This window comes from Heliconius melpomene, chromosome 20, assembly GCF_056956725.1.
Source record: "Heliconius melpomene rosina isolate 202511_hmr_F chromosome 20, ASM5695672v1, whole genome shotgun sequence".
In the NCBI taxonomy this organism is placed as follows: domain Eukaryota; kingdom Metazoa; phylum Arthropoda; class Insecta; order Lepidoptera; family Nymphalidae; genus Heliconius; species Heliconius melpomene.
In genome coordinates, this window is record NC_140408.1 from 10736691 (window position 1) to 10758085 (window position 21395).

A 21395-nucleotide genomic window follows, 5' to 3' on the forward strand; every position below is an offset into this window, starting at 1 on the left:
TGTATTGACACGTTCACTCCCATAATCCACTTGTGATGTAAACCTATTATGAGAGCATCTCTGACGCCATTTTCCTTATTCAAATTTCTTCAGCTTAAGTAATAAGTATACTTTGTGAAAAAAAATATATAGAAATATATAAATTCAATGTGAAAGCCTTATGTAAGCTTGTCTTTAATAGCATTCTGAAGCGGAATCAGGATAAGAAGACGCTATTCAATGCTACGTACAGTTTTCATAGATATAATATGTAGTATAAAAATATTATAGAAAAATATTACAGGCCAGTCTTGTCGTAGAGGCAAGTGTGTGATTGTAAAGGCCACAGGTTCGATTCCCACTGGAAAAAATAAAAAAAATATATATGAAATTCTTCGCTCTGGGTTCGAGGTAAAAGCACAGCGTTAAGCTCAGCCAATAGGTCAAAAAATCGGCGGAACGTGGGGAGCGGGAGAGGACTGGTGGTTTAAGTTAAATTATTATTTTTGTATTTGATAGTCCCTTTATAGAGAAGAGCTACACCACAATATACCACATCAAGTTGGCAGTTTCGATGTAACCCTGAACTTGCAGTTAGAGTTATCTTGGACTCTTTTTTACTTTAACGTTGTGTTCCGTAGAAAGTAAAGTAAGCAGAGAGAAACTGGGGACCTCACGTTAAGATACTCCGTTTCCATTAAGATATTTCCACTTTCCACCGAATTTTTAAGGTATTGCGTGTTGGGTGGTGGATCTCAACACCGCTATTTCTCTCGTTATCACAGCGAGGAAAGGAAAATATAAAATATTTAAATCCCCTGAGTGGTAATCAAACCTACGACACACGTAATGTATCAAAAATAATTCTTAGTGAAATTCATTTGAACACGCAGACCAAACCGTACGGAAAAGCTAGTAATGTAAATAAAACAAAGAACCGAATTTTATTTAAAAATATATATTTATTTTATTCTGACAACGAGTCTAGACCACTGACCCGTGAAGGATTTTTTTACACTAGTCAGCGAATAACTAAACAACAATCAAAGAGAAATGTTTTTAAAAAGTATTTTTTGTTGTAATGATTTGATGGGTGGAAGTTCCAAGATTCTGAATTTGGAATCAGGTTTGTCAAAATTATTAATCATAAATTTAACCTACAAATTGAATTTAAAAATATAAAATTTCAATATAAATATAGCCTAATACTTCAATATAATTGTATTTTCATATGGTTTGCTTTGTTTATCCTATATCTTATAAAACAAAGTCGCTTTTCGTGTCTGTCTGTTGTTTCTAACTCTTCTTCTTCTAAACCACCCAACGGATTTTGATGCGGTTTTCACCATTAGGTCGAGTATTTTTCGTAGAAGGTTTATATATAGTTTATTATTTGTACATTCTTATGTAAATTAACATAAATACGATAAATGTGTATAAAGTCCTACCCGTTGAGACACTTTCGCGCATGCGCTGCTTTAATGGTAAGTACTACATAAAAATAATGTACTGGAGTATTGTGCGTCTTAATAAGATCTACAAAAAAGTCTGCGAGAGCATATTCGTATCTTTTAAGAATAACGTGTAGGGATCATATTTCTGTCTAAAAATAATAATTTCAAAATATTTTTTATTGTGAGCGATATTTTTTCATAATGGTATTAATCCTTATCCTTTAAAATACTTTATTAAATTTCTACGTTAAACGAAGATAAAATTTGCTTTTTACACTATTTCGAAATTGCGAATAGTTTTACAGAAAAACGCATTTAATTGTTGACACATCCCGCCGTTGACATATCAGCTGTATATTACTCAAGTTTCACTTATCCCTTACTTTCAGCATATAAATAAGTATATTAGTTACGTTGGCCATTTAATTTAGACCAAAACTGTCTTTTACTGTTTTTCGTTTTAATAAGTACTTTAGAAGTTGTTATAATATCAAAAAATCCTTGCTGCGAAACGGCTCGCCACTCGCCATGCGTCCGCCGCGCCCGCCTGGCTTACAAGCATCGGTGGTTCAGTGGTAGAATGCTCGCCTGCCACGCGGGCGGCCCGGGTTCGATTCCCGGCCGATGCATTCTATTTAATTTTCCTCACAGGCAGCCACGTAGTGCTTGCTTTTCAGGGACAGAATACCCTCTTCAGCATTAACCACAAGCTCGAAAAAAAAAACCCGCCTGTCTCCTGTATAGCAACGAAGATTTAGTTTTGTTTGCACGTATTGGATAATTGGAGTTGAATGTATTATTTCAACGCGATATATTTGGTTTTATATTTTCTTTTGTACATGTACACAATGTATGTTACATTATATGAATAATCCAGTAGTAAAAGCGGGCGAAGCCGCAAGAGGGTCGCTAGTTTATTGATAAGCCTTTCCTGGAAGTATAAAGATCATGTATTATTTAAATAAAACTTATTTATATTATTAAAAAAATTAAATCAGCTTCACCTTTCAGAACCTAGTGTTAAAACATTCCGTTCTCCACTTTTCGCCGAATCTCGACATGTCTTAGTACGAGGTTATCGGTTTTAAAGGAATACAATTACAAATTTCTTTACCTATTTTTAACCGACTTCTGTAAGAAAAGGAGGTTATCAATTCGACTGAATTTTTTTTAACCGACTTCTGTAAGAAAAGGAGGTTATCAATTCGACTGTATTTTTTTTTAATTTTTTTTTTTATGTTTGTTACCTCATAACTTTTGACTGGGTGAACCGATTTTGAAATTTTTTTTTTTGTTTGAAAGGTGAAGCTTCCCGAATGGTCCCATTTTTTTTTGGTTCATGTCTGACAATGATATCTATGAGAAAGTCACATAAGTCTTAAATTTGCATTAGGTATGTGCGCGACAAATAGACGAATAACTCAATGTCGCGCCAACCGATTTTGATGATTCTTTTTTTATTTGAAAGGATACACTTCAAGGATAATTTGGTGAAAGTTTAGTTAGGTTTCAATTATGAAATCCGGAGAAAATTGAGAAAGTTTGTTTTTTTTTTGGTAAAAATTGGATTTTACTGTAATAGTTACAAGCAAAAACTTTTTAAATTGATGTCAGAAGTGAGATTCCTGATCGTTGCATTTCTTTTCAACCAATCTCAAAAAAGAGGATGTTCTCATTTCCAACCAACTTCAAAAAAGGGTGATTCCGAATTCACCCGAATACTTTTTATGTTTGTTCTTGTCAATATACCATAATGTAACTTTGCACAAAAATAATAGCTAATTAAATGAAGTTTTACATAGAACAATCACAACCACTCGTTGACAACCACTACCACCACCATCACCACTCGTTCAAGAAGCATCATTTTAAGATCTACCCATCACTAAAAATCGTAAAATAAATTAATTTTTAACAAAAACAAAAACCGACTTCTAACAACGAACTAAAAAGTGAAAAATAATTATATAAAGATTTTATAATTTTGAAGTCGGTGTCAAACTAAGGCTTAGCGCGCACTGGTGACTTTTGTCACGGTGACAATAAACTTTTTGTCACTTACATGTCATCATACTTTTCGCCACTGCGCGCACTTGCGATGACAGTGACGAAATTTTTTACATTTGATAAAATGGATCTCGAAGAGATGGTTGTCTGTGCACTTATATTAAGAAATAGAAAAAAAAGCAAATGTAGAAAATTTTGGCTTTCAACTTTTCATTTGTCATAGAGCAATGGCCTCAACTCAATTTCGTCAATCAGTATTGTCATTGTCTATTTCATCTTCATGAAAACACACGTTTAGCCTTGGTGATGAACTTGACGCAATTCTTGAAATAAAAATTCTGTGCTGCAATGCAACACGCTGCTGTTTCATGCTTATGCGGAAGACGACTAGTATGGAAACTGCAAGGAGGAGGTGACATTTAGTTGCTAATGCGCGCACGGGCATACAAATCTATGGAAGCGGTGACAGTTGCGTCACCGGCGTGTTGCCGGCCTCCGCGGACAAAAAGTCACCCAATTGTCACGTATCCAAATGCGCGCACCTTCATTTAGTGTAATGTACACGGTGACAGTGACGCAACAGTCACGGTGACAAAAATCACTAGTGCGCGCTATACCTAATGCTACAACACCTTTACTACAATATCTAATTACTAAGCCTGTTTGTTTTACTTAGTCGGTTTTTGTTTTTGTTAAAAATTAATTTTATAATGTATAATTTTGAAAAGCAGCTATTTCCCGCATAGTAAAATATGCAAAGGCAACCTATTAAGCCAGTCCATTCTCCACTTTCCGTCCAATTTTCGAGACATTATTAGTGGAACTCAACCCCGCAAAATCTTTAATTATAATATAAACTTTATACAATGAAGTCGATTTTTATAAAAGGCTTTTAATAGAAGCGTTGATGCCTACACAGCAGGTGATTTAGCGAGCCATCACGTGGAAACTATGTCCGGCATCACACAAAGGGGTGAGATTGACGATAAATTGGATTAAAAGCTTATAACCTAGAGAAACATTTACAAATTTCATAATTATTAACAATTATAATGATATAATTAAGACATGGCAGTTAATTAATCGTGGTCGTCAGTTCAAAACCAAGGATAATGAAGATTTCTTTTTGGCTTCCGAATATAGCAGGATAGGCAGCGAGAACCTAGCGTTAAGAAACATAGTTCCACAAGCAGTGCCCAATTTTAGAGATATTGTGTGCAGATTTTGTAAATCAAATGTGATAAATAATTAATACATTAAAATAATTTTAAATTTTAACATCAAAAATGTTGATGAAATTGACAATTAACTCTAACTACTTTCTACCAAAAAAAAAATAGTGATACAAACTTACCTGCGTACAGTGTATTACGGGATACAGAGTGAAGATAGTTTTTTTCGCATTTGTCGCCAACTCTTCCGAGAGAGCATAAACACTTATTCATTCCCTTTTTTGCTGCGCATTTTACAATAATGTTTTTATATATATTATATAATAGACAGACACTAGCTACTGTTGTATTCGTATACGTGCTCTGACTATTTCTAGTATTCACGTCAGCTAGCGTTTGTTAAAAGTGACAAACAAACAAGAATTTTAGGAGTTTACACTTGCAACTTTAAAGAATTGTTTTGTTACCTACTATAAACTCATAAAATACTTTTAGCATTTCAACGACAGTTTGGTGGTGGTGTAATTTTTGAATATACTGACGATCTGTGTAAAGAATGACGGGAAAAGTTGACGGCGTTGTGTTCCACCACTTAATACGATGTTTCCATCACTTTATATTATGTTTCAATTCTAAGAAGTTGAGCAAAGAAAACACCAAAAAAATTAGAATTTAATTCTTTTTCCTTTAATCCATACTAAAATCTCCCAATACAAAAATAACTAATTTCCGTCTATTCAATACAGGTTTTAGATGCAACCAAGCATTTCTTCTATGAATAGTTCTATCAGAGCTAGAGTATTTCGACACGGATGTGGTCTCTACCGGAATGTAATAAGCTAGGACCATAGCGCATTACGTGCAAGTGGCCGTAGATGTGGATCGATACAATATCACTATGGAACTGCTGTAATGCCCTAAAATTGATATTGGATCATAGTGTGGGAATTGGAACTGTTGATGCAGTGGAATAGTATTTGATTTTAAGCGCGATGGTCGTGGCTTCAATCCCGCTGCTATCACCGGGACTGATGCAACTAGATATATTTAAATGTTTGTTAATTTTAACTGTACTGAATACCGCCACTCAACAAGAAATGCCTCCAGAATTTGGTAAAAACCCAGGCCGAAAAGAAGTGACTTTGGTGAAAAAATCTGCCCTGGCAGAATACAGCGTGAAGCTAATAAAAAAGTAAAATAAAAAAATTGAGCCGTTATACAAAGGACTCCAAAAATACTTTTATGAAATTTATAGAATTACCTACAATTACATAGACTTTTACATAATTACAACTAACGCTAGTATATATCCCTGACTATTTAAAAATTAAGTAAATAAACTTTTAGAATGAAAGTGTTCATTTCTTAGCAAATTTTCCACGCCAAAGTTTCTCTTTAAACTAATTGAGAACACTGACTCAACAATTTTTATTTTAACATCGATAATTCTGTTTAGGTAGGGCGATAAAAACAAGTACTTACTTGCAAACATTTATACCGTATATAGCAGGGTAAGCAAGGAGTACCCAATGCTATGACCCATCCCCCAATTCTCGCCCAAGTTTTGAATAGTGGAACTGAACACCACTATTTTGTCTTGTCACCAGTGCGAGGAAGTAGAAATCAAATACACAACCCTAACAGCGTAACTCAACGCTACGCTTTGTCTTGTTAATAGTGGGAGTATAAGAAAATAATTAATTTCCCCCATTAAGTGCTGACAATCAGACGCCGTTCCACTACGTCCCAACAGGGATTTGTACCCACAACCATCACCAGTCAACTCACGTGTCTGCTAATCACAAACCCTGTTCCGAACAGACGTGTGTATATCACTCAGTATTCTCTGTTTCTCCATGACAGAAGGATAAATGAATTATCGTACGTTTACGTGTATATTGAAGTACCTATGGGAGATGGTTTTATAGCGGGTCTAGTGGAATTAGCTTCGTGGTTTACAAACGAGCTGTTTAGTTTATATACTTAAATATTATTGTCGTCTGGGGATCTGGATACTGAAATTTTGTGTGGTTATTTAAAATATAATGCTATAGATAAAATGTGTTTTGGTATTTTATTATTATAAAAAAACTTGTTAACCCTGTTGCTTTATTTAGTTCAATTTAAAAGCTAATAGTGAGATATAATATGACACATCTTAATTGCGGAGAGATATCCTTTGACCGCAGGTCCATTGGCTCATATCAGCACAGTTACAAAATACACAGAAATAATTTTCCATTTGAACCAACAGTTCCAGAGATCAGCGCGTAAAAACCTAGTAAACGATCTTCTCTCACAGTCATTTATGATCTTTACAACCATTTACTCTCAAGAGCGTGCCAATGAGAAACATTACGTGTTGAGTCTACAAATGTGTTACCAGATGAGAGAAATCAATTATAAAATACAATTATTAAGCTAAATAAAAATGAAATTCATAAACATCATGCCTACAATTAGCCACAACGGTATTGACTGGCGGAACCCAACGTAGCGCTTAAATATATTCCCTTAGTGGGAATTGAAGCCACAACCGTCGTTTTTACAGTCGGACCTTTGTGCTCCTGCACCACAGCCGCCCCTAATATCCAGATGTAAATATAAATATTATATATTTTACAAAAGTTACCCCAAGAATATTTCGCTGTGCTTTTTCGCAATCAACTTGAATTTCTGAATTTCTCCCGATAGAGCCCCGCGCTCGCTCGCCTGTGAACTTGCAAACATTTATACCTTCATTAGGTGTTTACTTGGCTTATAAAAATTTTCTGTATGTTATTTTTACTGAAAATATATTCTTAATGGTGTTTGTGTTATGTTCTTTTTAACCAACTTCGAATAAAGGAGATTATCAGTTGTTCTCGTAAGTATTTTATATTGTTAATTAAATTAATGGTATTTCGTTTTATTATCTTTATCGGCGGTATAAGTAATAACTACATTGTTATTCTGTTTTTTTTATTAAAGTTTAATTAATATTAAAGTTTATATGGGTAAGTATAGAGACTTTATCACTCAAAGTTGAGGAATTCTACCCACAACCATCAGCTTACCCGAATAAGTTGATAGCACAATTAGCCTTCTGTAATTCCCTTTAATATTTAAAAGATTTCTCCATAGCTTGTAATGGTTGAGGAGTTGTATCTATTATCATCATCAGCTCAGTAATTTATCAGATAATGACTACAATAAGCAAATATATTTAGTATTGTAATATATAGAAATTTTATTATAAGAAATTATATGAATCACACACACTGGCCTCAGTTGTGAGAAAAAATTATGTATTTTAGTAATAATAAACGAAAATGTTAAAATGAATATCCCACATGTAAATTAAACGGCGGCAAATATTTAATCAGTATCGTTGGAACGCATAGGTACTTATTGTGTTTATTTGAAAACATAATGTGAAACGTTGTTTTACGTGATAAAAATATTAATATAAACATAAATTATATTATATACTATATACTAGGTATGAGATTTATTTAAATTGCAGAATAATTGAATTGGTTTATCTATATTTAAAAAATCGAAAGGTCACTCATTCATCACGAAATCTAAGAAACTACATTTGCTAGGAATCTCAATTTTTTGCATAGGAGTTACTTATAGGACGTAGGTGCTCGCTAAGACGGGAATTTGCAATATTCGACTTCTAAGGGGTTGTTTTTGGGGTCGAAAGTTTGTATGAAACTTCGTTACTGCAAATGCTAGGAGTCTCAAATTTTGCATGGACGTCACTTATAGGACGTAGGTACTCATGGAGACAGAAATTAATAATAACGTAGTTTACGCAGGCGAAGCCGCGGGCGGGCCGCTAGTAGTACATATATGTATGTCTAATTTGAGGCCATCGTGGCGCAGCGACAGTGTGCTACCGTAAATGCAACAGGTCGTGCGTTCGATTCCCACTCGAGGAAATAAAACATATAAAATGTACATTTCTTCGCTTTGTTAACGAGGCAAAGAATAGCGAGATCCGTAATCAACACTCAAAACGTCCAAATTTCGATGGGAAAAGAAATTTTCGAAGGAATGCCAGTGTTTTAATGAGAACGAAATATCTTAGGAAGTAGGTTACAGCGTTAGGTAAAAAAATATATTCATAGTAGTAGACAAGAAGTATGAGATACGCTCATATTTATATACGAGTATGTATATTTTATTCTTTATTCAAAGAAATTTTCTTACCATTATGGTACATTGAACATAAAATATTGAACTTTACTCACGTGTAACGGATAACATAGCCTGTGGATGCAGCGCAAGACATGAATCTGAAAAGAAAGAAATATCTTTTATTATTTTTCTTATACGAATATACTAGTCATATACCTAGTCATATATTGTTTAAAAATAAAACCGAGGTAATAGAATTAAGACACTCCGTTCCACGTTATCCTATTTTCCCTCGATTGAGAATCGAACTCACAACCTGTCGTATTTACAGTCGTATAATAAACTACTATAAACCTCGTGACCCTGTGCCACAGCTGGCCTTAAAGGTACAAAATCCTCAAATGTTTCTTTAAACGGGAACTGAGATGTAAACAAAATGCCAACCTCCCCGCTTTCGATGCATTCCTCGAGAGTCCTAGCTATCTAGGCTTTTTAGTTGGGAAATTCTTAGAATATTCAATACGTGTTCTTTGAAGAGCCATTGATAAAAATGTTAAGGTTCTTATATTCTATTCTGTACTATTTATATTAATGCTGATCGTCGTGTTGCAGGGACGCAAGTGTGCGACTGTAAAAGCTACGGTTGGGGGTTCGATTCCCATGAGAGTTTTTCTTTTTGTCTGCTTTCCTAAAGTCATTGCGTGTTACGCATGTAACCAAGCACGTTTGGTAGACAAAGTGCAGCGTTGATATCCGTCACTCAACACGTACACATACCTCGAAAATTGAAAAATTGGTGAACAAATTTGGTCGGAAAGCGGGGGATGGAATATGGACACTAAATTATTTTGCCTACCCTGCTATAGCAGAAAAACGTCAAACTGATTTTTTATTACTAACTATACTCTTAAGAACAAACTTACCATACAAAATAACGAATATCACAATAATGCCGCTAAGCTCGCCATGCACTGTCATGTAAACCAAATATGTAAACAAAATTCCAGCTGAATCGGTTGTGTAAAGCTGCTTTAAATTCAGTTACAAATTTCAACTAGGTACATATACTTGTAAAATAGACATTAAATGTATCCTATAAGATATAGGTAAATAAGATATAGGTAAAACAAAGTCGCTTTTCGTGTCTGTCTGTTGTTTCTAACTCTTCTTCTTCTAAACCACCCAACGGATTTTGATGCGGTCTTCACCATTAAGTCGAGTGTCTTTCGTAGAAGGTTTATATATAGTTTATTATTTGTACATTCTTATGTAAATTAACATAAATACGATAAATGTGTATAAAGTCCTACCCGTTGAAACACTTTCGCGCATGCGCTGCTCTAATGGTAAGTACTACATTAAAAAAAATGTACCTCTTAATAAGATCTACAAAAAAGTCCGCGACGGCATATTCATATCTTTTAAGAATAACGTGTAGTGATCATTTTTCTGTCTAAAAATAATAATTTCAATATATTTTTTATTGTGAGGGATATTTTTCCATAATGGTATTAATCCTTATCCTTTAAAATACTTTATTAATTTTCTACGTTAAACGAAGATAAAATTTGCTTTTTACAATATTTCGAAATTGCGAATAGTTTTACAGAAAAACGCATTTAATTGTTGACACATCCCGCCGTTGACACATCAGCTGTATGTTACTCAAGTTTCACTTATCCCTTACTCTTAGCATATAAATAAGTACATTAGTTACGTTGGCCATATAATGTAGACCAATACTGTCTTTTACTGTTTTTCATTTTAATAAGTACTTTAGAAGTTGTTACAATATCAAAAAAATCCTTGCTGCGAAACGGCTCGCCACTCGCCATGCGTCCGCCGCGCCCGCCTGCCTTACACGCATCAGTGGTTCAGTGATAGAATGCTCGCCGGCCACGCGGGCGGCCCGGGTTCGATTCCGGGCCCATGCATTCTATTTAATTTTCCTCACAGGCAGCCACGTCGTGCTTGCTTTTCATCAGGGACAGAATACCCCCTTCAGCATTAACCACAAGCTAGAAAAAAAAAACCCGGCTGCCTCTGTAGCAACGAAGATTTAGTTACATGCGTTTGCACGTATTGGATAATTGGAGTTGAATGTATTATTTAAGCGCGATATATTTGGTTTCACATTTTTTGTAGTAGTTATTAGTACGTAGGTTTTTGTTTATAATTTCTTCCGTTTAAAAATAGTCATTTAACTATCTAAAAATAGTCATTTAAATATATTTTAATAAGTACTTGAAAAGATTAGTAGCACAGATTTAAAATTACGGTACCTACTAAAAATCCTTGCTGTGTAAAACAATTGGAAAATCCTTATTGAAAGTACGAAAATGCGGGTTGCATTAGGGTTTAATTAATTTTCACATTATCTTAAGTGCTTTGCAAACATACATTACATGAATAATCCAGTAGTTAAAGCGGGCGAAGCCGCAGGAGGGTTGCTAGTTATATGTATAAGTTTCTACAGCCAGGCGTGGTTCAGCGGCACTACCGTCTAATCGACGGTTGTGAGTTCCATTCCCACTTAGAAAAAAAAGAAATTATTTTCGTTTCCTAGTCACGGTAACAAGACAAAGCGCGGTGTTACGCAACGATATTTGAAATACAATATAAATTGGTCGAAAAGGAGGAATGACAAATGAATGAAGGAGGAAAAAGGAGGAATACAGGTTTGATACTATACACTAGGTTCCCTGATTTCGTCTCGAAAATTGGCTGTAAAACAAAAACCTAATACAAACTGCAAGAAAATCAGTGATGAGTGAAAACAAAAAATCATCCCAGTATAGGATATATTATGATATACAAGCACAGAGAAGACATACAACGGCGTTAATTAATGTTTATGCTTATGGTTAAATTATTATCGCGTGAACACAGCCATTTTTACGTGTACCCCTGTATATTCTGTGGGGGGACGTCAAATGTGAGCGCGATGGTGATATACCGCCTCATTTTGTGATTTCAGATTATTTAGTATGTGATGTTAAAATGTATGGCATTAAATCTCTCGGTGTTTTATAGAGTAGTAGAGTGGAGAGTTCTCTTTTAAGGTTATTCGAAGGTTTAGCAAGGAGGATGAGGTCGTGGTATATAATATAAATACGATGGTTCTGATTCCCACTCGGAAGATATATTTAATATTCTCGCTCTGATGATAAGGTAAAGCGCGGCGTTCAGCTCCGCCACTCACCACGCAATGCCTTAAGAAAGTGGGAAAGAGAATATATTAATATTAGGTTCTCTCTGCATACTGTACATGCTCTATATTCACTAATTAAAATGCAAAAAGACCCTATAATATGTATATTAATAACTTTTACCTGTGGCTTCACTCACGTGGTCAAATGGAATTACCTTGAGTTGTTATTACCGCATGAACAGTGAATTACATAGTATGTTACATTACTTTTGTAGGCGAATCTAACAAAAAAATAATCGCTTAATTCAAACCAGTAGCTTCGTGTTCTGTAAATCTGGCCAAATCAAATCATATCAGCTTCACGATGTATCCCGCACACAGTAGGGTAGGCGGAGGGGACCTAGTGTTAAGATACTCCGTTCCCCACTTTGTGCCGAAGTCTGGAGGCATTGTGTTTCAAGTAATAATAATGTGTTAATCTGGCCAAATAGCTTTAATATATTTGTAAACATGGAAAAGGCTGTGGATTCCATTCCTGATGAGGAAAGAGAATTAAGCATGTAATATGTATCAGTTTGCTCGACCGTTTCAACCATGATCTCTAAAAAAAGTAAAAAAAAGAGAATGGACTGTTACTTATGTTTATACTAAGTAATAAATTCTACCTAATTGACTCTCGGGGTAAGCAGAAAGTATTCAGAATGTTATATTAAGATAAACAAATGTGCATAGTAAAATAAAAACAAAAAAATAAATAGCTTCGTTATGTCTCATATTGCGGAGTAAGCAAAAGGATCCTAGTACCAGAACAGTCTATGCCTCACTTTGTGTTGAGTGATAAAACTCATCACCGTGCTTGGTCTTGTTACTAAAGCGAGGATATGAAAATAATTAATTTCCTCGAGTGGAATAAGAACCCAGAATCACTGCGCTTACACTCCAATGCTTTGCCCCAGCGCCAAGACGGCTTTAAATAAGAAAATCTGACAAATTTTTGTCTCATGTAGTTTCTTTTATATAATCGGGTAATATATAATGATATGCGGTGATGAGTTCCACCACTCAACACGCAATGCCCGAAAAGTCGGCGGAAAGTGAGGAACGGAGTGTCTCACGTCAGCGTGAAACTAAAAAAATAAAAACATAATAATATGAAGGTTAGATCTCATCTTAGCTATCCGTACGTTCACAATCACATCGGAAATATGAAAACAAATTTGTGGGCAAAATATGACTTCTTTTAATTTTCCGTCAGAGTGGTTGCTTCAAAGGGAAATGTACTTTTATCATACTCTCATATTGTAAGACGAGAAGCAATTCTCTAAAGTTGTATTTGTATATAAAATCAAATATTGACTTTTGTACCGGAAATGGTTTATTTCTTAGTAAAACTTGTTATGTATATATTTATAATATCTGTTATATAAACTATTATATATTCGTATACTATGTACTGTGTATTGAAAGTGTCTGACTGAAAACTCGATTAGAGCTATGGGTTCGATCTCCGCTCGAGGGAATAAAATGTTTTCATTTCCTCTCTCTCGTAGACCAAGTGCGTAGGTAGGCGTAGAGTTAAAAACATTCCTCCATCAGCTTCTTCCAATGGAACTCGAACCCACGGCCTCGTTTAAAGTAGCGACGCGACTGTCTATATTTATTTAATTAACATGAAAAAATTAACATGAAAAAACTGAACTGAATAAGCTGAATAAAAACAGTTTTTCATAATGATTCTGTCCAAAAACCACAATTCCTGACTAGTACTCGTATATGCATGTCTACTAAACTAAAACCTCCGAAAAAAAAAAACACAAAAACATAAATTCTTTTGATACAGATAGTTATTACCTCGTACTAGCCGACCCGTAACATCATAATTCTTGGGTTCACTCAATAGCTTTATGGGTTAGCGAATTTGTTTATGAACTACAAAATTACAAATTCCACGGAACACGGACCCAATCGATCTGAACGACCCTTTTGGTATAGACAAATATAAAGTATAGAATGTCTAAAAAATATGTCAATATACTCCTATGTAGGTACATTTGTATACATTTGTATATACCTATACCAAATTCGATAGTTGTGGGTTCGTTCCCCATTTGGGGGGAATAATTATTTATTCATGTAATCGCTCTGCCTAGAGTAAATTTTACTCTATGGTAACTTTAGATACAAAATCACTCGCACTCGGTGAAACTGTTTACTTCAAAAATCCAAATCAAATCAGCTTCACGCTGTATGCCGTACATAGCAGGTGGGCTGAGGGAACCTAGTGTTAAGACACTCCATCCCCCATTTTCTGCCAAATTCTAGAGACATTGTGTGTTGAGTGGCAAAACTTAACGCCAGGCTTTGGCTCGACATCAGGGCGAAGAAATTAAAACATTAATTTCAATTCCTTGAGTGGAAATCGAACCCAAACCCAAAATGCCACGATTGGCATCAATAATATCATATGCCTAGCCTTAAAATATTCATAGGCTCTAGTTTTTAAATTATTTATATCTATAAAAGAGCTATTCAGTTAGGTCGTGAGCATTTACACGTAAACTGAGTGGGGAGTTGAGGAAGCTCGCAGCAGCAGTTAGCAGTAGCGGCTGGACGTGGACAGTATGCATTTAAATCGAATATTATATTTTCTATTCGTTCAATATCATTATTGATGTGATTCATCTTATTAGTACTGGAAATATTTTATTAGTGTACGATAATAGAAGGAAAATTAAATATATTAGTTTCTTTGCTCTGGTATCGACGCGAAGCGCGGTGTTAAGTTCCGCCACTTTACGTCGGCGGAAAATGGTGAACAGAGTACCGAATTCTGCATACATTGGATTTTGAGCGTCGGATTTCAACGCCATGTTTCTGGCTTCTTTATTACCCCGAATGGGAATCGAATCCACAACCGTCGTGCTTATTACATTCACATTATTGTGTACACTGCGGCCACAACAGCCCAATTTGTTATAATATAGTTATTTTTTATTTTTCACTTAATTATAATTTTTCCTTGCACGAGTTAGCAGAAAGTCTATTTTTAATACGTTGTACTCACGGCAGGCCTTGACCTAGACGCTAAGAAAGTGACCTTGAATCAGTTCTGTTTGAAAGAATGCAGCCGTTGCTATGTGGATTTTAGAATTTAACTGCAATTTATGATTTTCAATGCGGCTACGGCTACCGTTTTGTATTTGTAAGTGGATCGGATTTCTGGGTGTTAGTGCTTTAACTATAAACTATAGCTATAATTAAGTACATTTGGGTTTTTTTGTCACTTCGTTTCTCTAATTTTTGGTACTTTTAGAGAGACAGACGTCAAATTTCACCTAGGCAAGGAGAAAATAGTGTTAAGACACTGTCTTGATTTGAGAAATTCAACGACGCGCGCAATGTGGATTGTCAAATCCTGCATGGAGATGAAAGATTAAAAAAGGTCTAAATCTCAGTAAAGCTATAAATTGAAGCTTACAAAGTATGAAAAAAGAATTTAAGGGAAAGATCTTGGAAAAAAAATTCAATAAGTACAGCATAAATTACCCAATGCACGGATGCTGGAGGCACGAATGTAAGAAGTTTTGCTTAAACGACTACCATTATTATTATAGTAATATCAGTTTAAAAAATTAAAACGTACAGTTTTTAATTTATTATATGAAATAGGCAACGATAAATGGATCTGGTTTAGTAGTTTTTAGGGTTCCGTACCTGAAGGATGAAATAGGACTTAATATTAAGACTTCGCTGTCTGTCTGTACGTCACCAGGATGTCTCATGAGCTGTAAAAGTTAGATAGTTAAAGGATTAACTCGCGACTATTATTTGAATATATTTTTTTTTTTACTTTCATTTACACACACACTATCTATGCATAGAAAAGAGGGTTTTGTTCGAAAAAATCGTTTTGTCAGTTAGTCTATAGATATGTCAATGACACTCGGTCACTTATAAAACTTGCGAAACATTTATAAAATGCATTTTCCAATCCGTCCTATCTATAGTGAAATGGAAAAAACTATAAAATATAAAAAGTTCGGTGGTTACACTAGAGAGTGTCATGCGACAAACTTTTTTATTAACGTTAGGAACTGTATTTTAGTTGAAAATGTATAAAAAAATTGCGATAGCGGAATTCAACCCGCGCCCCTGGAATGCGGCTTTAAGTTTTTCGTGGAATATCTATGGAATAATCTGAACAAGCCTTGCTTCGGCTAACGTATTAAAATATCTAAAAATGAGCGAATAAGACTATCACTTAAATTTTCGTATATACCTACAGGGGAATCTAGGAAAGTGTATCTCATTTTCTTTCATGTATCATTCTGGTCAAGCAGTATAGAAATATTTATATTAATTATTTATATAAGCATTAGCTTCAACCCGCGGCTTCACTTCTCTGGTGAAATGGAAATAAGTAACTAGCATTCTTAATGTCTGAGATAATTCTGACAGCAAGTGCAGTTGGGGTTACATCAGAACATAATGACAACCTTCTTCGAAAATTAAAACTAGAAAATTAAAACGAGTAGCTCTTCAGATTTATAAAATTAATATAGTTTCCAACTAATGTGCTTAAAACCCATAGTCTTTTTTTTTTCATTGTAGATAGGCAAGCATTTGTCCACTATCTCACCTGGTGGTAAGTGACGATGCGAACGAAAGTGGAGCATGCTTGCCTAGGTAGTGCCTATTCACTCGTTCTTTAAAGAAAACCAGGTTATACTAGTCGGGGAACAGTTCAACAGGCAGGGAGTTCCACTCCTTAGCCGTTCGCATCAGGAAAGTGGAGGCGAAGCGCTGCGTACGTAAATCAGTTCCAAATATAATTTCACCATCATAATAAACCCAAAAGCGGCATCCCAAACTTTAAAATACAATGCAAACCTACCCCATACATAAATGCATATACGGGCACGTATGTAAGTAGAACCAACAATTATTACCCTAACAGCACGATTACTCAAATTACTCGCAGCTTGCTCACAAAACTTTGTGAAGGATTATGCGCATAATACCGTCGTATCTCGTTTCATCGCAGATTTGCCAACTTTCTAACAAGTTTCTGAGATCGAGTTAAATTTGAGTCACTTAGTGCAGGACATACATACATACATACATGTATGCATATGAGTATATACTCGTATGGATATGTGCTCGACTGATTGCATTACAACGTTGTTAAGAGTTCGCTTGTGTTTGATTGTAAATACAGATTGAGTTTGATATGATTAAATTTATGTTTCAACGAATTACTGAAGTAGAGAGGGATTCTTATTGTAAAATCACTTATTATTTCCGGTGAATGTATTTTTAAGTCGTATGGAACAAGTTAATAAATATATACACAATATTATTTGCGAGGCCGTCATAGCGCAGTGGCACAACACGATCTGTTGAAAAGGCAACACCAGCTGGTCTAGGCTGACAAGACCTGGATGGAAGCTGTCACACAAAATCGTAACAGAGTAGATACAGGGAGCCTAAAGGGTTTTTGAGAAGTTGTCAGTTGAGGAGTGAAACTGAATTCCGTGTTCGTCTATCTAAGCAAGGAAATAAAAATCATTTAATTATAATAATTTCTTCGAGTGATCAGTCGATGATGAGTGATCAAACCTATAGCCATCGTGTTTACAGTTAGACCGTAGACGCCGTCCTACTGTGCCACGATGGTCTCATAGTATGACTGTATTCATCATCATCATCATCATGACTGTATTATTCCTCATTATTTTGTACTAACTTAACATAAATATTGTACAAGTCAATAAAGATCGAACGATACTCTAAATTATTCATGTGTTCTCATTCTATCATACAAATTGAATTATACCTCACTAGCGCTCTGTCAATCGACATTTGAATTTTCATTTTCATTTAGAAAATTCAAATGAAATGGCGAATTTTATATAGAGAATACGAAATGTGTTTGACAAAGCAACTAATACAGCAAAGTTAATGATAGTTTTAAATATATAAACATTTTATTACTTTTTACATAGATTAAAATCGAGAGAACAGAAGTAATAGAAAAAGAAACCGAGTAATCATATGAATAACTAAATGCCTTTGACTAGGTTCTTACGTGTACCCAATAAAATAAGAAATCGTGGGAATATATTCAGAAAATACTTATATTCGTTATTTAATAAAAAAAATTGATCAGAATATTGAAAACTATAAACGCAACGACTGTGAGTTCGATTCCTACTTGATTGAATTAATTTTCATTTTCTCCCTCTGGTAACAAAACAAAGAGCGGCGTTGATTTCTGCCATTCAACACACAATGTCACGAAAATTGTGAGAAAATGGATAACGGAATATCTTAACGCTAGGTTCCTTAATATATGCGAAAATTTAATTTTTTAATTAAATTAAAAACAAATAGCCCTACACTAATAAAATAAACATAGACAATACAGGTGGGTTTTTTTTTATGAGAATTTACAATAACATTTGAAACGTTTAAGGGGCACGTTTCCACAATAAACATTAATTAAATAACCCTTTTATAAAATCCAGTTGAAAACTAGCTAAAACAAAACGACTAACTGAAAGTTTTGCATGAATAATAATTGTGGTCACAGTTTGTGCAACGGAAAATTCGAAACGCGAATAGAAAGTAATATTAATTTTACAGACAGATCGACATATTACGATGTAGGTATTATATATTTTATTTAAAAAGCAGCCTTACTTAGAACCCAGCATTAAAATAGTCTAATAGGGGTCGGGAGCCATCCTCCACACAGTACCACCAGAGACCTACCTCTAAGCAGTAATTAACACGAAATGAACTTTCAATATCTCCAATTATAAAAATTTATGACAGAGTGACATTACACTAAATTATCTGCCCACCGTTTGATTCAGCAGAGTAGCCAGAGGGAACCTGGGAACCAACTGTTAGTTCACTCGATTCCCCACTTTCCGCCAAATTCGAAGGTATTGCGTGTAGAATGGCGAAAATCAACGCCGCGCTTTACCTTGTTACCAGAGCCAGAAAATGGAAATATTAAATATTTCATTTCCTCAAATGGAAATCGAACCCACAACCTGTTGCATTTACAGACGCAAGCTTGTGCTCCTTGCGCCACGACTGGCCTCAACCATCTTCTCTTACCATCATTGATAGAAATCCTATAATTTCGTATGCTATTGTAGTGAATGTGGTAAACATGGTTTAAACCATAATTAAACTATCGATTAGTGCTCTGTGGGCTCCCGGGGCTTTTACGAGCACGTTAAGTCTTCATCTTAGACGACTCATCTTATGTGTGATTACTTTGAAATTCGCGGTTTGAGCGTTAATATTAATACTTTACGCTTAAATCACGATTTAGTTTGATTAATAATTATTTTTTATTAAATATTCATGTAGCCAGTATTTTAGATATGATTTATTTTGCTTCAAACTGTTTCCTTAAAAGGAACCTAATATTAGATGACTCAGTTCTCCACGAACAGCCCAATTTTCAAGATATTATATACTACGTGTTCGTACTTAATACCCACGATTTGCCTACCAGAGCGGGAAAAAAAGAGGAAATAAGGAGGGAGAATGAGGAAATAGGGGATCCACAACCACTGTGACAGAATTAAATACAATAAAATTAAAATAAAATGTATCCAATTATAAACAAACAAATAAACAATCCAGTGTGAGTATCATCAACACTACATCTTGCGGTAGAAGCTACCGTGTACAGCCATTCGTCACCTCACGCTCGTGTATCATTGTGTAGTACTAGCACGCTTTTATGAAATAAGTGCTTGGTAAAGTATTGTTAGTGCTTGCGAAATATAATTTTATTGTGATTTGCACTTGTTACCACGTTTTCAAGCTAATTATTTAAATTTATGTTTGTTTTTCTTATTTTCTTAATGAAATGTAGAGAATGAGTGTTGAAAGGTTAAACATAAATATTTGTGAGTGAGAGTGAGAGTGTGAGTTAAGAGAAGCAAAGAGAGATTTAACCTAATAGACCATAGTATCGATGATACTGGAGGAAGGTCACGTAAAATCATGGGATATCATGTATGAAAAGATCAATGTCTGTGGACGACGCAAAGAAGGTATGTAGAGACCGTAGAGCTTGAAATAGAACTTGCACATTTTAAGACCAGTCAAATAAGTCCAAATTTCATCTAAATCGGACCCTGGGAAGTCAAATTGAGATTGCAAAATTTCAAATACACTACGGAAAAGTTAAATAAAAACTTGTAAAAAAGGAGTGCCTTTACACTAGAATTCCTCTGCCTGTTCCAGCGTTTTTTTTTTAATTTTAAACAAAAAAAATATAACAAAATACCATAATAGAAAATTAAATCGTATATCACACGACGAACGTTTACTTATGACATAACTACACGCCTTTATGATTTACGTGACGTATGTCATATACATTGCAGATGCGTCCGAAGAGCTGAGGATCGAGTGTGGTGACGAGAATTGAGGAAGGCCTATGTCCAGTAGTGGACAATCGATGGCTGTCGATGATGATTATTATGTCATATACATACGTTTCAAGAACTAATGCTTACTTCTTAAATTATATCACGCGTCGGTTACGGGTTCGATTTTGACTTGTATGAATTAATTATAAGTATCTCGACACTAAGTTCCCTCTGTCTATTCCAAAAAGTAAGGGAAAAAGCGTAAAGTCACAAAACACCAAAGAAAGTTTATGTTTTTATATTGATTTGCAAGTATAGTAAGGGAATTGAGCTCTACATGTCTAGAGGATAAGAGATTTTTAATTAATTTCTTTTATTATGTTTATTATACATTAACAATTATACACAAAAATTATTTATATGATTATTTATTTTCATTGTATTTTAACTGAAACCGCTTTGTAATTTTATAAAAATAGTTCTTTATTCTTATAGTTTGCATTCTATTATGATAATGGCAACAATGTAGTATGAACAATATAAGATATTCCATATATTTTCTTCTTTTCAGAATATATCTACCTGAAAATTGTATCATATATTATGAAGAAAATTGTATGTTGCTTTCTTATAAATATACCTAATAGTCGTTGCCAGCAACTTGTTTGTGTACAATTTAAGACATAAATTAGGAAATCAATATGTTTCCTTAAGCGTAGAAATTTACAAAAAATATTTCTTAGTGCTTCCCAAGTTAAATTTTGTATTTAATAATACTTCCAAAGTTAAATTTTGGCATATTGCTAGGTTCAAGAATGCTTTACCTAGCAATATGCAAAAATTTAACTTTCTAAATCTAGTACCTAGTACTTTCAATCATTGAGTGTAAATTAGTAGTGTAATATTTTTTATACTACGCTCTACTAAGTTAGGGTAATCTCTTAACACTAAGTTTTCTCTGCTAATGCTAGAAAAAAAATAAGAAAATAAAGTAATATGAACATGTAATACCTATATGAAATCAATAAGCTTTGTCGCATACCTGCAGTACGCAATGGACTGATTTGATATTCTAATATCCGGACTCTCGACAGCGTTTATT

General features: G+C 34.5%; 1 protein-coding gene and 1 non-coding gene across 14 annotated transcripts in view; one reads left to right on the top strand and one right to left on the bottom strand.

The window, feature by feature from the left end:
• Positions 1-21395, bottom strand: part of mmd (disintegrin and metalloproteinase domain-containing protein mind-meld) — a 370022-nt gene that overhangs the window by 276344 nt on the left and 72283 nt on the right. For all 13 annotated transcript variants that reach the window (XM_085204490.1, XM_085204489.1, XM_085204483.1 and 10 more), the window contains exon 3: positions 8854-8898. In XM_085204490.1, coding sequence (XP_085060616.1) covers positions 8854-8898 — 45 coding nt within the window. The remainder of the gene's footprint in view (positions 1-8853; positions 8899-21395) is intronic.
• TRNAG-GCC (transfer RNA glycine (anticodon GCC)) lies at positions 1992-2062 on the top strand. The gene has a single exon. It is a non-coding gene; the product is annotated as a tRNA-Gly (tRNA).